An 18343-nucleotide genomic window follows, 5' to 3' on the forward strand; every position below is an offset into this window, starting at 1 on the left:
AGGTGATCGTTCACGATACCGTAATTTCGCTTCCCCGGTACCACTCAGCCCTCAGCACGATACCACCCACCTTAGCTTAAGGAAGAAGCAGAGCCTTAGTTGGCCAGCATGAAGGGTTGCCCCTCCACCTGTTACTCCCTTCCACCACGAAGAGGTACAAGGTTGCAGTTTATGGAAGGGACTATAATAATAAGAACCTATTTGATATAAATTACGAAATATTGACGCTGTTTGTTACTTCCCGAGTATTCTTTTGTTCAACCTTCAAGGTAAAAATAGCTCAAGAAAATAAGTAAAACTGAAACATTCAGTAACATTTATTTTACAATATTTTAACAGATATTTAAAATAAATACACTTGTTCTTTAAGTTAAATTAATTCACTACTACCTCAGTGAAACTATTTTTCAATTAAAAACAAGCGGTATAACTTCTCTTCTTCTTTATTTTCGAAAGAAGGAACAAAGTTAATTTTTATAACTTCAGAGAAGCCTTCAGAGTGTTCTGGCTGTACTAATTTGTTTCTGAAAAAAAAAACTCATCTTATAACAAAAAACTTTAATTTGAAGAGTCTCAAAGTACTGTATGCAAAAACACTAACAATTGTAAGTGATTTTAAATTAATATGTTTCGAAATAAGAAATTTCCAAAAGCTGTGATAGACATTTAAAATTTTAAATATGTAAGAGTTTATCTCCTCATGCATATATAGTTTTGGTTAAAGATTAATTTCATTCTCTGATATTGTTCCTAAAGGAGTTTTCCAATGGTAGATGTTCAGCACAAGGTGAAAGTTTAATTTTCCAAAAAAAAAGCATTTTATGTGGTGATAATTTTAAATCTCAGAAATTCTTCTCTAGAAACGCAAAACTACGTATAGGTAAGCCTATCAATTGTTAATGGCTCCCCTAAAACGCCAAAATCCTTCTTTCGATCAACTTCCTAACTAATGCATAACTTACTCTGCTAAGGTATCATAAGGATTGGCCATTTTTTTAAAAAAAGGACAAACTCTATTAGCATCTACAGTTTTAAACATGGGCTCTCCTTGCAATACCTTAACACTTGAAAAGTCGCTGTTACTCATATTTTACATGATAGAGGGATAACAGTGTTTTGCGCTTGCTTAAGAAATACAGTGACACTGAATCATCCCCAGATAATAGTATTTAATTGAATAACAGAATTAAATTTTGCACGTACTTGAATGAATTCAAAATGATGTCATTCACTGGAACATGTGATTTGTCCTGCTTGGTTAGCTCCCTAAACTAATATAATTTTGCAAAAATTATACATTTTAAAACTAAACGAATTTTATAAACCATTAAATATTTGTTACCTTGTTGTTGTGTTTAGCCTGTGTTAAAAGACAATCCATGAAAAAACATCTACACTTAAGTTTGTGCTTTGAAGCAATCGCAATGTATCTAAATAAATAAAGAAATCTTAATATTTTACCGATTTGTACAACCCCCGAAAATTTTGTGTTGTAGCTTCTAAATCGTGAATGAAAAAGTCTGAAATGAGGATATTTCTGTATCAATGAAAATTTTTGTGCATTCGATTTACATAATACCAACCTATACAAAATAGGTAATATTTGAGCACTATAGGGTTCTTTGCTTTTCTAAGGCTCATTCCGTACTAATAAGTTTATAATATTATTATTTTATATCAAATATTTTACTGAGAGTCAATCACTAACAATTGTAAGTGATGTCATGCAGGGTAGTTTTTGAAAGGCCAATTAAAAAAAATTGGAAAAGACCGACAAAAGTGGTTCCTCAAGATAATTTTACTTATTAACATTTTGAAAGGCGAAGGTGTATATATTGACAAATCCAATTCATTTTGATTTAATTATCATTCAGGAATTTCAGTCACATTAATTATTGCTTTTTCCTGGTCCTACTCCACCCTACATTTAGGTCTTCAGGATTGTTTACAATTATTTAAAAAAACTAAATTGGTAGTCACCTCATTCTACTTTCTTTATCAGGATTAGTATTGTCAATTACTATACTTTTTGATTTGGATATAGCTTCCTCACACTGAGAGACACATTTTTGCCATGAACCTAAAGAGTCCTAAAACAAAATTGGACTTTCCAGATTAGCTTAGAAAATAGAATAAAATATAAAAATTGGTACTTACCCTATTAATGTAATGATAACCTTTAGGAACCAAATACTTCTTTGCAAAAAATGATTTTCCGGCTGAAATTAATAAAACAAACAATTGTACAGTAACATACTATATTGCTTATTAAAAATTTAAACAGAAGACAATGTAAAACTTTATCTAGCCTGAATTTTCACTATAAGGAAACATTTACAAAATATTATAAACGAAGAAAAATATTTAAAGCAAGCAGTGGCTTCAAAGAAAATCCCTTCTATGCTTTCCCACATTGCTTTTACTATGAATTTATTTAACCCATAAAGAAATTAAACCCTCTAATTATCCTCTTACGACTGATGTGTTTTGTAAAGCCAAAAAGAATACAGACAGCCAGTTTACATGAGCAGACAGTAACCATTATCCTTCGCGACTTTCATTGATTGTGTCATGTGATGAGATTATACCTCAATAGTTCTTTTTGTGATATCAATAAGTGAATTAATGAGGGTTATATAACTTCAAATAACATAAAAAACACTGGACTGTGACACTATGGCTATAAAAAGTAAATTATCAATGATACGAAACTTGTTTTCTCCACACTTCTAAAATAGTGCAATTATACGTAACTATAATGGCTGGATTAGTCATTAAACAAAATAAGCAGGGCATCAAGGGAAGGGTTATGTTGTATAAAAATTGTTTTATATTTGGAATTTGAATTAGATATAAAAGCGTTAATATGGCCTAAATGTATTGGTTAGGTTGGTCTCACTACCAACAATGATCAGCCATATAGGTATGAGACTAGAGCCACGACTTGCTTTAAAATAGTACAGACTGAAATATGAAAAGTTGAAAGAAAAAAAAACTAGCTTGGACTAGAGGATTGAAAAAAACTATATCTCTCAAAAAATGGGTTCTTTATGTGAAAACAGAGAAAATACTCAATATAAATATTTTTAGTTATTATTGACAGATTTTGAAATGAAGTTTTTCATGTCTTGGGCAAATATAATTATTAAACCGTTTTTTTGCCTAAAACATTGTGGACTATTTTCATACAAAAAAAATTTAAAAGCCATCAATTATAAGTAATAAATAAATCATTTCTTTTGACAAATATAAAATTAAAGCCATAGTAAGAATTTTTACTATTTAAGTAAGAATTCGCTACTGAACTAAATAATTTTTTTTAATTTAATCTAGATAGTTTTCATTACTATTAGAAAGAAAAGGGGTCAAAGCAATGAACCATATGCATTCACCAGAAAAAAATTGGAAATATTAGAAGTGTTAGAAAATGTAAAACTGAATTTTTTTTATTAAATTTTAAATTCAACACCAAAGATTTTAAGGGTATTTAACGGCGATAAAACACATTATGGTCAATGAGGTAGGGGCAAAAATTATTTAATTTGATCCATTAGATTCTGCTAGACAAAGTCTATTTGTGATTACACAAATCACCACTCATTTCTAGTGCTTCCAATTTCAATATTTTCAATACTTTTACATTAGGGCTAACATGCATTTTCACTATTTTCAGGCAGTAAAAATAAAATATCTACCAGCAGGGTATCCAACCATAACAATGACCTGAAAATATATAAAAATAATTCAACTTAATTTACTTGCCAATTTATTCACATATGTAAGGTGTCCAAATTACCAGGCAACCTTAAACTTTGTTTCTAATTGTGGTAGACCAAAGATTTGCTCAATAAATTTTTGGTGAGAAAAATTTAAAACTAAAACATAATTTAGTGAACTTTAATCAAAATTATACAGGACAAATATTCTTTACTAAACTTTAAATACAAAAGAAAAAAAAACACTTAAAGTTTGTATAAATTGTCCTCGAGGGAGGAGCCAGGCGGGAAAGTGTTCATTACCGCGGCCGCATTACCCCATTGCATGGCAATGCCGATACATTGTGTCAAAAATTCCACAGAACGCGGCTCTCCGGTTACTTCACGTATTTTCCGGCCAATCGCATGCACTAAGGCCAAGCCGTCCCACCCAAAGGAGCCAAGGGTTTCAACAAACAAAGCACAAAACTGAAAACGATGCTCGAGAGCTGAATACTTTGCCTTTTTTCTGCCTAAAACTTGTCTTAAGTGTCTTTAATTAATCAAAAACGATTCCCAAACTTATGAAAATTTGTGGAAAAGTTGTTTTAGTGAAGTTATGATGGACCATAACCTTTGAATGGATCTTGAATTACTATTGCTAAAATGTGACCTTCGTTGACATAGCTTCCTTCCCAAAGAAAATTTTTAAGAAAGGGGACACTGGGGCAAACACTATTTGAAGACATTTTAAATTTTCTAGCATAAGAAATAGTCATGGTTTGTTAATGAGTTTACCATGCTATAAGATTGACTCAAAGATATGAGTGATAACACCTTATATTCTTGCATACGAACACAAACATGGAAATTGAAAAATATTAAAGTTATACCTCTGGAGGGCTATAGAGGTTATCTTCATTAATTTCCTCTTCTCTTTGCATTCCAGTTGGCTTTGTTAAATATCTGTACCCTAAGGGTCCAACATCCAGGTTCCTCTTTCAAAATGAAAAACGTTACTATGACAGTTACTTTCCTTTAGAAAATTATACATATGCTTGGCTGGTAATTTTGGTTTTAAATGATAAAAAAGTAATGACGACTAAAAATTATGAAACAAGGTACTTCCGTCAATTACTCATTTAGGTAAATGACTCAAGCCTAACATGTGATAGAAAATTATTTCAAAATATATTTAAAAAAAAACTAAATCATTTGGTCAGTGAGACCGAAGTTAAAAAAAAATTACTCTTTAGAGGCGAATATTATTCGCTTGCATGCCACAAGTTTTCATAATCATACTCTCCATTCATTCTTAGCCAAAGCTATAAAAATAGCTAACACCATATTTATCATAATATTTAATTCATTAAAGAATAATAAAATTTAAACAAATGATTTTTTTTTATCAAAAATCAAGTATTATAATGTATTTTTCATATTATATTTAAATCTTAGCCTTTACAGTAGGGCTCATTTCACTGTATTGGTAAATATAATCATGACCCTTTCTATCTTAAACATAATAACTGTTCAACCAAATACAACTTACAGGATCAAAAACTGGCATATTAAAAAGAGCTGGTTTCTTATTGAGGAAGAATTCTTCAGGCGTATAAAACTTCAGTCCCAAGTTAATTGCAAACTGAAATGAAAGAAATGTTGTTGACCAACATTAAAAAAATGAAAGTAAATAGAACTTTGTTTAGAAAACCTAAGATTATTTCCAGTTTTATTAAAAATGGGACCCGAGGCAATGGTGAATATTCATGCTGTTAAATAAAACACTTTCCCTAGCAGAATATCTTTACTGCTTGAAATTCTAATTTTCATGGAAAACGTATCTTATAAATAGTGATTAAATACGATAAAACACCAACATATTGCCATGCAAAATAATTATACAACAGTGAGATTACCACCACTACCATCACCAATTTCAGGAAAATTTTGACAATCAGGAAAGGAGGGTACATAAAAATTAAAGATGAATAATTGGGAAATTAAATTTTATTGGTTTTCGAACATGATTCCAATTGAAAAATAATCAATACATTTCTAAAGGCTATTTGATTTTAATCAGTTGTAAGAAAATCAATGGATATTTCAGTTAATATTAGTATTAAGAGGTCCTACTACACCCAGCTGCGCCCTTCAACCTGAGGTTCATTGTGCAACCTAAAATTTTAAATTTTCAGTTACAATAGGGTCCCCAATCAGCCAAAATAAAGATCCATTAATGTTAGTTTTGAAGCATTAAATTATGGTTAAAGTTTTAAATACATTTAAATTAGCGCAATTTCACAAATAGTAAAACTGTATGATTTTGCTGAAAATTATGTTTAATACCACCAATTAAAATTCTAGAAAAGTTCAGACAATAGCATATTTAGATGAAACTAAATCTTACAAGCCGGTCACTAATTGAAAAATCTTTCTTACGACCTGGTTCCCACTTCTCTGGTCTGCCAGCAGCATCTATAGAAAAAAATATTGGTTAATATAAATTTGGGTCAAGGACCAAAAGGATTAAACTAAAGTTGTGGCTGTATCGGAAGTCTAGTAGAGATTAGTCAGGCCGACTAGTTTCAAAGCACGACCCGAATAAAAAATTCAAAATTGAAACCAGACCCGACCTGGCACGTTTAAATTATTTATTTAGAAAACAAAACCTGATCAACCAAATTTATTTATTTCAAAAACCTAACCCAACCAGGCCAGAGAAAATTTAAAATTTTTTAAACCCAACCCAAACAGGCCCTTCCTGGCCCAGAAAAACTTGCACTTTTTATGTTTATAGTATAAGCTTGTACTAAATGCTAAAGCTGCCTCCTAGATTCAAATTTTGTCAGTAGATGGCGCTTGGAGCTCTTTGAGAAACGGTTAAGAATTAGTGAAAGTGCCAAGAGCATGTTTAACACGTGATAATGATTCGCTTTCTGTATGTAGAGATTTGCTGTTGCAAATAAAATAGAAACTTGAAGGCCCAATCACTAATATAAAAAAAGCCAGACCCGACCTGGTCAGTTTTATGTAAAAAGCTCAACCTGGCCTGGCCCGAAAAAAATATATAAAATTAAAACCAGCCTGGCCGCAAAAAAATTTAAAATTAAACCTTACCCAAACTACCCAGAACTTCGATATTGAATACCAGACCACCCTCTTGGGGGTCGGATAAGCCCACCTTTAGCAGACCCAAGACTCATCTCTAAAGTCTAGCCCGGTTTTTACAGTAAATTTCAACTTTTTTTATTTGATTTGATTAAATTTGATATGGCATCAGTAGTTTGAAGGAAAATAATTAAAAACAAGAACTTCTTTTACTAAGTTTATCATCGCTTAGTATCTTATGTTTTAATTTTTATTATTGGATAAACAAACAAATTTTGCAAACCTCCAACATAAAAACTATCAGTCAAATTCACTTCAGCATCAGTACAATTTTCAGTCATGTAATTCCACATTCCTGGTAATGGTTTTCGGTAAATATCTTGTCCAATTGCCACAAATGCTTGAAACGGTACATCAAGCTCTTTTTGAATTCCATCTAATTTGTTTTTAAAATCATTGGGTGACATTTTCCCTCTTGATAGCCCTGCCTATAAAACACACAATCTTAGATAAAAAAAAATCGACTTTTCTGCCTCTTTCATTTAGGAGAAATAGTTATATGAAGGAATTAAGTTGAATTTGGTTCATAAAAAGTATAGAGTATACAGCTGTTGCACAACCAGCATGTATTTTTCCTCTACCCAAGTTATCCCCTCTCACTCAAAAGGGGTAAGCACTGGTGTAAAAATCCCTATTCTGACATTTGATGAAATTTTTTTAAAAGTTGTCAATTTGTTAACTGACATTTAGAGATATTTGGTTAATCACTAACTATAATTTTGACTTTAATTATCAGATACACTAATAACATAAGACAAAATTAAAACGTCTTGCGGGCAGAGATGTACTCAATAAGAGGGGCAGCATTAATGTGTAAAACATGGTAAATTAATATTTGAAGTAACTTTTCAACAAAAATTAAAAACTATTGAAGACTTTCCCTGGACGCAATACACAGTTGGTATTCCACTGTATGGTATTCAAAACTGATTTGAATTGTTAGTTGTAGTACTTGAAAAAATAATACACAGACCTGATTAGTAAATATGACTATTCTTTGCCCATTAGTATGCAATTCTTTTAATTTCTTTTTCACTTCATTGAGCAATAATCTGATTTTGAAAAAAAAAAACATAATGTGAGGTTTTGCTATACAAAAATATAAAATATTTCAGTACAAGAGAAATCAGGTTCCTAAATAAATATTTTGTCATTTTTATAATCTTGAACAACATGAACTAAGTTTTTTTTCTTGACGTACAACGACAACATAAGTTTATGTTGTAATGAACTCTCTTCACGATAGAGGTTTTTAAAGTCATCTTGCAACCTTGTACCTCTTCGTGGTGGAAGGGAGTAACAGGTGGAGGGGTGACCCTTCATGCTGGCTCTGCTTCTTCCTTAAGCTAAGGTGTGAGGTATCGTGCTGAGGGCTGAATGGTACCGGGGAAGCGAAATTACGGTATCGTAAACGATCCCCTCAGGGCACCAGGCGACACCCCGTTGTATTTTAGACCGGACAGAGGATTAAGGGTGGAGACCTTTTACTGTGTATTTAGTCGTTTTTTAGTAACTATCCTATTTGTTTATTTTTCCACGTCTTAGTTCTAAATTAAGAATTAATTTTTATCGTTTTTTTCCGCGTCAATGTTTTTAATTTGTCTTTTAATATTTGCGGCTTAAAAACATCGGGTATGCAATTTTAAACATGGCGGTAAGCTGTGCCACTTATTTTGAATCGCTGCTTTCGAATATTAATGATTTAGTTCAAAAGCGAAATGAGTTAGTTAAGAATGTGGTTCCCCTTGCTTAAATATAGCTAAGAAAAACGTCATTTGCTTGCGTTGTTCGAACGAAGGTCATTACGCCAACAGATGCTCTAACAAGCAGTGGAAGCATTACGGTGCTGGTCACCACTAGCAATGATTATTACTGGGAAGTTCCCAGGAACCATTTCGGCTATGATGAGAAAAGCTCTCATCTCTGTGGAATGCTGGTGTAGGAATGTTGGCCTCACCGTCAATCCTGACAAGACGAGCTTGATTCCTTTCACTCGAAGGAAGGTACAGGACGTGTTTAATGATATTTCTTTCTTTGGGACCATCTTGGTCAAATCAACTGAGGTAAAATACCTCGGTGTTATTCTCGACAGTAAACTAACATGGAAGCCAGATCTTGATCTCGGTATCAGGAAGGCAAAAATGTTTTTCTGGAGAGTAAGGGGTACCATAAGCAAGGCTTGGGGTCTCAGCCCAAAGGTTGTGTATTGGATCTATACAATGATAATCAGGCCAATGCTGACGTATGCAGCAGTGGTTTGGTGGCCGAGGGTAGTGCTTAAGTCAGTACAGGCTGAACTATGCACTGTGCAAAGGCTGGCCTGTGTCAGCATTACAGGGGCTATGAGAACAGCCCCAAGCGTTTCTCTGGAGGCGCTCCTGAATATTCTACCGCTTCATCTTTATATAGAGGAGGTTGCAATTATGAGTGCCTATCGGTTACTATATAATGGTTGGTGGAGGTCTGCTAATTGGGAGTGCAGCCACACCAAATTGTTTCAGCAATATTCTGGTCACTTACCGATCTTATTGATGGGTTCTGACAACATGGCTGCAAAGTTACACTTTGAAAAGTCTTTGGAACCAAGGGATAAATTGTTTGGTTCACGGATGGCTCCAAGACTCACTCAGGGGTGGGTGCTGGAGTTTATTGTCCGACTAAGAAGTTTGGCTTCTATGAGAGCCTTGGCATTTTTGCTACGGTTTTTCAGGCTGAGATTTCAGCCATCTGCTTCTGTGTAGACTTCTGTCTTAAGAAGAAGTATCGGGGCAAGACTATTCAGATTTTCTCGGACAGTCAGACTGCCCTTAAGGCTCTTAATCGGTTTAGTATTACTTCTAAGCTCGTTCTTAGCTGTCTGGATCTCCTTCAACTATATTGGGTGCCTGGTCATAAGGGGCATCAAGGTAATGAGATGGCCGACACTCTGGCCAAGGAGGGTGCGGAGGCTAGGTTCTTAGGTTCTGAACCTGCTATTCCGATACCCAATAGCCTGGTTCGCAGCCACGTGCGTGGCGCTATGGTTGAGAGACAGTCCAGGCTTTGGCTTGAGACGGATGGTCAGAGGCAGGCCCAGGAGTTTATTCCTGGGCCGTCTAAGAAAAGAGCAACCGAGTTGCTCTCGCTCTCTAAGGGTGGTTATGGGCCTACTTTTAGGACACTGCCAGCTTAATATACATCTGCATCTGATTGGTATCAGTGAGAGTCCTATGTGCAGGGCATGCTTTGCAGAGGAGGAAACTTCCTATCATGTCCTTTGTGTCTGTGACTCATATGCGGCTCAAAGGTTTGAGTACCTTGGTATGCATAGGCTGGAAACGAGCGACCTTTCCAGCATCCCGGCGAAGCAAATCTTGCGCTTTGTTTCAGAGACTGGGCTTTTCCATGTTTAAAAGGCTGGGGCTGCACAATGGACCTCTGGTTGAAGTGCTAGGTTGGGTCTAACCCAACCCCCCCAACTCTTACTAATACTAATTAGACAAGGAACTAGAATTTGACATTTAATTTAAATTTTTCTTGTACTTTCTTTTAACGATATTTTGTGTTTTATTTCTGAAAAATTAAATCCACTCTTGCAAAGTGGGGGAATGTAGCCAACATGATCAGTGGCCAAACCCTTTATTTTATCAGGCCTAACTCCCAAGGGCACCGGTGGCGGCGCCAGTGTGGAGTTAGTATAAAAGGAGGTAAGCAGAGAGAGTGAGAAGCAGAACAATAGTAGCAGTTAGGAATTAGTATGGGAGTGGTTAACTCCCAGCTGACATAGTATTCCCCCAGTGGCTGCAAGGTTACATTATCTTCCCTTGGTGGGAATATCTAAGAATTATCGGCATCTTTATTAGGATAATTATTGTGTAGTTCACTCTAAGGCCTCCGAAGTCAAGTTACCCGCAACCTTCCAAGAGTAAGAGTGGTTATAAGCTAAAAGGTACCTATTTATTTATTTATTTAAATCTGCTCAATAAGCCACCAGTAGGGCTTTTTTTTGAGCATCAAAAACAGATTACAGAGTAAAGGTGGAACAGAAAAAAAAAACTATAACGAGAAAAAAAAGTTATAAATAATTCAAATGAGAAGCAATGAATATAACAATTAAATAGTAATGGTAAATAGTGCGATTAAGAATAAGATAGTATAAAGAGCAAATAGACTAAATTAAAACCATATAACAAATTTAGGGGAGAACTTTTATGGAAATAGTTAAAAAAAAAAGTTAAACATTTCAATTATGAAGCATTGACTAAGGACAAAATGTAATGAAAAACATAGGAAAACACATTTAATATTAGAGACTATAGGAGCAAATTGTATAGACTAAATTAAAATTCATATAACAAATTAAGGGGGTGAATTTTTTACGTAAATGGTCAGAGACTTGGCGGCGAAATGTGTGTCTATTAGGTATTGATACGATATCATTGGGTAAAGAATTCCAATCATTTATGACCCCACAAGAAAAATGATTTTGTCATTGAGAGGAAGAGACTCTAGGCTTGGCTAGGTTTAGGGTATGACCGCGGGTACGAGTGAGGTTAACGGAAAAGAAATCAGAAAAGTTTAGCAATAAGTTGTTGTAGAAAAAGTCGTGGAGCAAGCAGAGATTGTTAATACGATGACGCAGGTGAACAGGGTCGATACGAAGCAAACGCAGGCGAGCGGTGGCAGGGAGACGAGAAATTTTGTGGGAGAGTTTAGTAAAAGAATTTTGAGCTTTTTTTTTGACTGGGTTGCTTACAAACATACCCTCACTGCCTACCATAAGGCCATCTGCGAGGCCAAGAGGGACTCGTGGAGGAATTTCTGTGATAATATTTCTGATTTCCCCAGCACAGCCAAGTTAATGAAAATTATGGCCCATGATAAGACTTAACATCTTGACACTATTATGTTGAAAGATGGCAGTCATTCTTCGTCGGGTAAGGAAACCCTAACTAATATGTTAGATGTTCACTTTCCTGACTCCAAAATCACGAGCAGTACTGACTCTGATCCCCTTCCCATTAGGATTGCACGTACCAAAAGGGAAGACTGGGCGATGGCGAATAAAATTGACACGCACTCCAGACTTATTTGGGTAATAAAATCTTTTAAGCCCTATAAGTCTCCAGGGCCGGATGGGATTATTCCGATTCTACTGCCCCATGCTGAGTAGAATCTATAGTGCTTGTATATCCCTTGGGTATATTCCAAGCACCTGGAAGCTTTCCAGGATGATCTTCATTCCGAAGCCAGGGAAATCTAATTATCTCGAGGCTAAGGCCTTTAGGCCAATCAGTTTGATCTCCTTTTTTCTAAAGGCATTGGAAAAATTGCTGGACAATTATATTAGGGGGGTAGGTTATTTCTCAAACGCCTCTCTCGTCGGCCCAGTACGCCTATCAAAAAGGCAAATCTACTCAGACTGCCCTCAACGGCATAACCAATTGCATTGAGAGGGCTATTAACTTTAAGGAAATTGCTTTAGTGGTTTTCCTTGATATTGAGGGTGCTTTTGATGAAGTGTCGAGTACAGTCATAATGAAAGCTGCATAGTGCTTTGGTATTAATGACACTGTGCCTGTGGATCAAAGCTATGCTGACGAATCGTGTGGTGGTTTCCTCCCTGCTTGATGAATCGCTTATGGTCGCCACTAGCCATGGCTGCAAGGTGGTGTTCTTTCACCACTGCTGTGGTGCCTGGTTTTGGATGAACTATTGGTGAAACTAAACAGAGATGGGTGCCGCTACTTCGACGATTTCGCCATCATCTTCACGGGAAAGTTCCCCAATACTATTAGTGATTTAGTAAGAGGGGCTTGTTCCTTTTACTAAAAGATTCAAAATACCTTTAATGATATCGCTTTATTTAGGATTATCTTGAGCGAAAGCACCGAGGTGAAGTACCTTGGTGTTATTCTGGACAGCAAACTAATGTGGAAGCCTCACCTTGACTCTATAGTTAAAAAGGCTAAGATGCGGTGGTCTGGTGGCCTAGAGTCCGAATTAAGACTGTGCAGAGTGATCTGCGCACCCTACAAAGGGTGGCTTGTGTCAGCATCACAGGAGCTACGAGAATAGCCCCAAGTGCTTCTCTAGAAATTCTCCTGAACATTCTTCCTCTTCATCTTTTCATAGAGGAAGCTGCTGCTATGGGAGCCTATAGGCTCAACCAGAATGGTTGGTGGAGGGCTAATTTTTGGGATAATTGCCACACCAAGATCTAACGGGAAATTTCAAGTCCTCTTCCTAATGGGTTCCGATATTATGGCTACTAAATTACATTTTACAGATTTTCCAAGTCGTACGGAGTGGTCTAATCACAAAACCCTCAGGGCCAGAGGAGAAATTGTCTGGTTTACTGATGGGTCTAGGACCCACTCTGGCGCAGGTTTGGGAATGTATTGTCTTACTAGCAATCTCTGCTTCTTTGAAAGCCTTGGTGTTTATGCTAGTGTTTTTCAGGCGGAAATTGCCGCTATCTGCTTCTGTATTGACTTTTGTCTTAAAAAGAAGCTTCATGGCAAGGTTATCCAAATTTATTCGGATAGCCAAGCGGCCCTCAAGGCTCTCAACCAGTTTCAGGTCTCTTCAAAGCTGGTTTATAGCTGTTTGAATCTCCTCTCGGAGCTAGGCACCAACAATGAAGTTCAGCTCTATTGGGTTCCTGGCCATCAGGGGTTCTATGGTAATGAGAAGGCCAAGAAAGGAGCAGAGGCTGGGTTCTTTGGTCCTGAACCTGCCGTTCCTATCCCCTCTAGCATAGTGCGTAGCCTTATCTCTAATTCTATGACTGACCGTCAACTCTAGCTTTGGCTTGAGATGGATGGCCAAAGGCAGGCTAAAGAGTTTATCTCGGGCCCTTCTAGGCAGAGAGCTAAGGAATTGCTCTCACTCTCCAAATCTAATATTAGGTTGGTTGTTGGCCTACTAACAGGTCACTGCCTTCTTAACAGACATCTTTACTTGATTGGAATCAATGATGATCCAATCTGTAGGGCATGTTAGGTTGAGGAGGAAACCCCCTCTCATTTGCTTTGTAGGTGCGATTATTACGCGGCCCAAAGATTTGAGCATCTTGGTATGCATCAGTTGGGAACCTCTGATATCATAACATGCAGGCCAAGAGGATTCTCTATTTGTGTCGGATATCGGACTTTTTAAGTCTTAAGGTTAAGGGACCACAGGTCGAAGTGCGCAAATGGGCATGTCTCTAGCCCTTCTCCCCTTTATAATTATTATTATTAATGAAAGTCATCTCGTGAGCTGTCAGAGAGAAACAGGTGCTCGTTTCACAATGTTTTTCCCCTTTATAGTTAGAACGTTCTGTTGTTTTATGCTGAAAGTGATGATCAGCAAGATTGCTCAAGTCAAAATCTACTTTTCAAAAATAACCACTAAATTTTAAAACAATAGAAGAGCAGCAACTAGCAAGTGAGCAGACAGTAAGCAATATAGTTATGACTTAATTTAAAAATTTTGCTTCAATTCGTTACTAACTAAACAGTATAATATAATAACATAATAGTGCATACTTCCAATCTGAATTATTTGTTGGAAATACTTTTCCAGATTTAGTTGTGATAAGAGTTCCGTCTAAATCAAAAGCAGCTATCTGAAAAAAAAAATTCAGGTGTGCAATCACGTTTTTACCCCTGCCTTGTCCCCTATTTGAATATGGGTGGGTATAGGACTAATATTTCACTTACTTGTTTCTTATTACTTTCTACTCCAGCTGCAGTATAAACATAAAGCTTTTCTTTAGCTTGCAACCACGTAGCATTTGCCTTGCTTGCTGTATTTTCATTTGATTTTCTTGAAAATATATCAGCATACTTTGTCTCTTTGCTAATACATGGACTTTTCCCATTTTTCTCTTTAGATTCAGTAATATTTTCTATTGTTGCGTGTTTGTTTTTCAACTCTGAATGACTACTCTCAAGCATATTTTTCATATCCAACAATTTCTTTTTAGCAGCTGCTACATCACTGTCATCTTCACTAGAAGAATCTAGTCAAGACAATGATATATTTTAAATAGAAAAATCTTAGTATTTGCTAATGCAATAATTGTACACTAAGCCTAGGATGAGCAGAGCAAGGGCATTTCTTGCACTGGCTCAACAAACCAGTACCTTTTTCTCCCAGATGGCTCGTGAGAAAATGCCCAAGTTTTACCAATACACCACTGGTAAAAATTATTTATTTTCTAGCTCTTCATACTTCATGTTGAGAAATTTAACCAGTTGAATAACTCTCCCAGCCTTTTCATAACCAAATTTATTAGGCAAATTTGTCTATATTTATTTCAAGGCTATTTAAGCCACATATTGGAGATGTTACAAGAAATTAAAAGTCATAGAAAAATGTCTTTTGGGGATAATGTTTTCAGTTCCCGCGGACTTTGTAGGCAGGTTAAAAAAATGTTAATTGTTTGATAGATGACTGAATTTTCCACCTCGTCCACCCTACTTTCACCCAGCCTGAAATATCTTGACATTATGGTTCATTCTTCCCTCAAGACTATCGAGGACTCAGGACTGCAATGCCCTAAAGATAGACCCACCTAATGATCACAAGGCTCTCTCAGTTATTAACTCATGTCCTTTACAATTAAACTCTATGTATATATTTTTGGTTTGTTGTTATGCATGACCTGGTATGATGGGCGATCTTTCCCTCTTTCTGGATAAATAAACCTAGAATATACCTTGAAGAAAATTACGTAGAGACACAAGGCTTACAACATTTTGTAGGTAGAAAAGAAAAGGATCTGAAATTAATTCCTTACTTCTTTATCCCATAATATTAGTTTTTTTAAGAGTTTAAACTTTATGACCTTTGAACCCTAAAATAAGTGTGTTTTCATAGTTTTTCTCGAATGTATATCTTTTCTAATGACGATTTTAATCTAATTGTCAAGATTTAATCTCAGCTACATGCCTACTGGGAGAAGCTCTTATAGTATGTAAATACGCATAGTTAAATTGTAACTAATAGACAATTAGATAGAAATGTTAACGTAGGACTCGTAAGCTTAGTTTTTGGGCTGTGAAATTTTTTTAGCATCATAATAAGAAGGGTTTAAAAGGTAAACCTTAATTCCTAAAACTTTTTTGGATAAATCTGCGAAACCACTAAAAATAATTATATTTGAACTATTATAATATTTACTGCAAAAAATACCATTTGAACGCTTCCTCTTTGCTACCAAATTCTTTTTTTGTTGTTCAGCATGTTCACTAGTCGAAGCTATGGAGACATCATGATGTGTACCAGAAAAAACAACCCGAAACTCAAGATCCGAGTTTTGTACAAGATTTAAGATATCCCCATTTTTCATTTCCTTTTTTTGCTTAGCCTTTATTAAGCCTCCATTTAAAACGGCATTATTTGGTCCAAAATGTTGAATAGTGATAGTTCCTGAATCATAATCAGCAACAAGTTCAGCTAAAAAGGTAATAGGTACATAATTACACGTAGGTAATTGTAAAAAAAAACCAAAAAAACCATGAAAGTAATTGTTTTTACCAAAACTTCAGTCCAAAATTAAATTGGTAACTTAAAAAAATATATTTTCGGGGCTTCTTGAACTTCTGATAACATGTAAATTGAGCCATTTTATTCCAATAGAGTAGATAATAAATAATTTTTTTATATACGGACAGAATCCCCCCACTCCAATTGATTGTTTGGACAAAATCCCCCATTTAATTTCACTTTTCGGACAAAATCCCCCCAAAACGGTGGATTGTTTGAGGATTTTCGTCATTTCTACCGATTTTATGTTTCTATCGCAACATACTAACGGGATCAAAGGTAAAAATAGGGGATTTGGGTGGGCAGTAAATTTATTAAAATTTAGATACATTATTTAATAGAGAAAGTTAGGTTTATATCGGTTGGATAACATGTGTCGTTGAAAATATCGTAAATGGTCTTGGTTGTGGTGGAAATAAAATTAATGCATTGAAATATTATTCTAAATTAAATTTAAAAATTAGGCCAAAACTTTAAAATCAATTTCGATTTACTTGGGGAATTTTGTCTTTTACTGGGGGGGGGGGGGGGGATTTTGTCTTAAAAAAGCACATTGGGGAGGATTTTGTCTTAGACGATCCATCTGTTAACTTGGTCCACACAATTTTGACTGCTCAAGACCATGCTGCTATATTTTAGAATAATCTTAATGAATGTATACTAAAGAGATGATATAGGACCAGAAAAGTAGTGGCGTACTCCTGTAATCCCAAGCGTCTGGGAGGCAGAGTTTGTGGATGGCTGTGTGAGGATGACCACCAATCCCCCAATGGGTGGTCGGAATACTTCCACCATGGCTGTCCCCACGCATCCCCCCGTTGGCGTGGCCGATACACATCTCGCCCTGATTAATCAGGTGGACGAGCGGACTAAATTGGTCCCACACGTTACAATCCCGAATAATAAAAAAAACAGCCAATCAAAGATAAAGCTTTAATTGTTTTAATGCTATTTAATTTCATTTAATACAATCCAATTTTGAGGAATCTAGACTGATTTCTGATTTTAGCTTACTATTTGGTTGACTTGGTTTTAAAGGAGTTCAAGAACACATGACTCAAAGAAAAAATGGGAACTGCTACAAACTCTCACCCTTAAAAATAAACGCATTTGTAGAAGAAGCTTCAAGTCACTAGAGCGAAGCAGTTCCATTAACAACTAAAAAATTATGGAAATTCAACTATCGTCTTGTTTCCTTACGAGCCTTGAAATTCAATAATTTAAAAAGAGCCCATGGTCATTAGCCTACTTTGCCAAATATTTGGAAATACCAAATACTTTCTACATCTTTCAATAAGATATTTGACTATTTGATCAGGAAAATTAAGGTATATACGTGAATGGTTTAAGCTAAATTTGATTTAATGAAAAAGTGAATATTTGATTTGGAATTCAACCGACTTTATAGGTGTCACCAAACATTTTGCAGACCCCAACAAAATTATGTAAATTGTGTTATCAGGTTATTAAAGTGTTAGATTAAGGGAAACCTAATTTCCGATTTCAAAAGGAAATTTAGTATAGCATACACTTACCTTGTCGTTTTGAACAGCGCCTATCTTTAATACCAGTTTGTCGGCTCCGTCCGACAATTACTTCAGCATTATTTGGTATTTCAATTGACAAATGTAAACCATTAATACTTTCAAGTTTACATTGTTTACTTCCAGAAGGCAAGGAATACATAACTATGCTGAGAATAATTTACTCAACCTTCGAATCTGAGCTATTTGGAAACTGCTGTAATATATTGTTCTATCAGAACTGGGTATAAACGTCAATACTCCACATCGATGTACCTACTTTACAGTCTCTAATGAAAATAGTTCGACTACAAAAGGAAAATTCGCGCCATCATTTTTAAACTTTTGGTGACCGACAGTAACATCATGGTAACATTCTAGATGGAATATACGTCGTCTCCTCTAGCGTCTGGTGCAGTGGTGCCAGTTCGAGCGACA

At 35.5% G+C, this 18343-nt stretch overlaps 1 protein-coding gene across 1 annotated transcript; it reads right to left on the bottom strand.

Moving 5' to 3' along the window:
- Nucleotides 1–358: 358 nt before the first annotated feature.
- Nucleotides 359–18343, bottom strand: PNKP (Polynucleotide kinase 3'-phosphatase). The gene is made up of 15 exons (XM_090170092.1): nucleotides 17918–18343; nucleotides 16029–16292; nucleotides 14552–14853; nucleotides 14378–14457; nucleotides 7840–7918; nucleotides 7090–7294; nucleotides 6106–6173; nucleotides 5248–5340; nucleotides 4589–4693; nucleotides 3696–3723; nucleotides 2158–2219; nucleotides 1981–2090; nucleotides 1343–1430; nucleotides 1204–1271; nucleotides 359–524 (listed from the first exon to the last, which is right to left on the bottom strand). The coding sequence occupies exons 1-15, from the start codon at nucleotides 18066–18068 to the stop codon at nucleotides 401–403; spliced, it is 1827 nt and encodes a 608-aa protein (XP_090026218.1). The 5' UTR covers nucleotides 18069–18343; the 3' UTR covers nucleotides 359–400.

This window comes from Leiobunum rupestre, chromosome 3, assembly GCF_980474605.1.
Source record: "Leiobunum rupestre chromosome 3, qqLeiRupe1.1.hap1, whole genome shotgun sequence".
Lineage (NCBI taxonomy): Eukaryota > Metazoa > Arthropoda > Arachnida > Opiliones > Sclerosomatidae > Leiobunum > Leiobunum rupestre.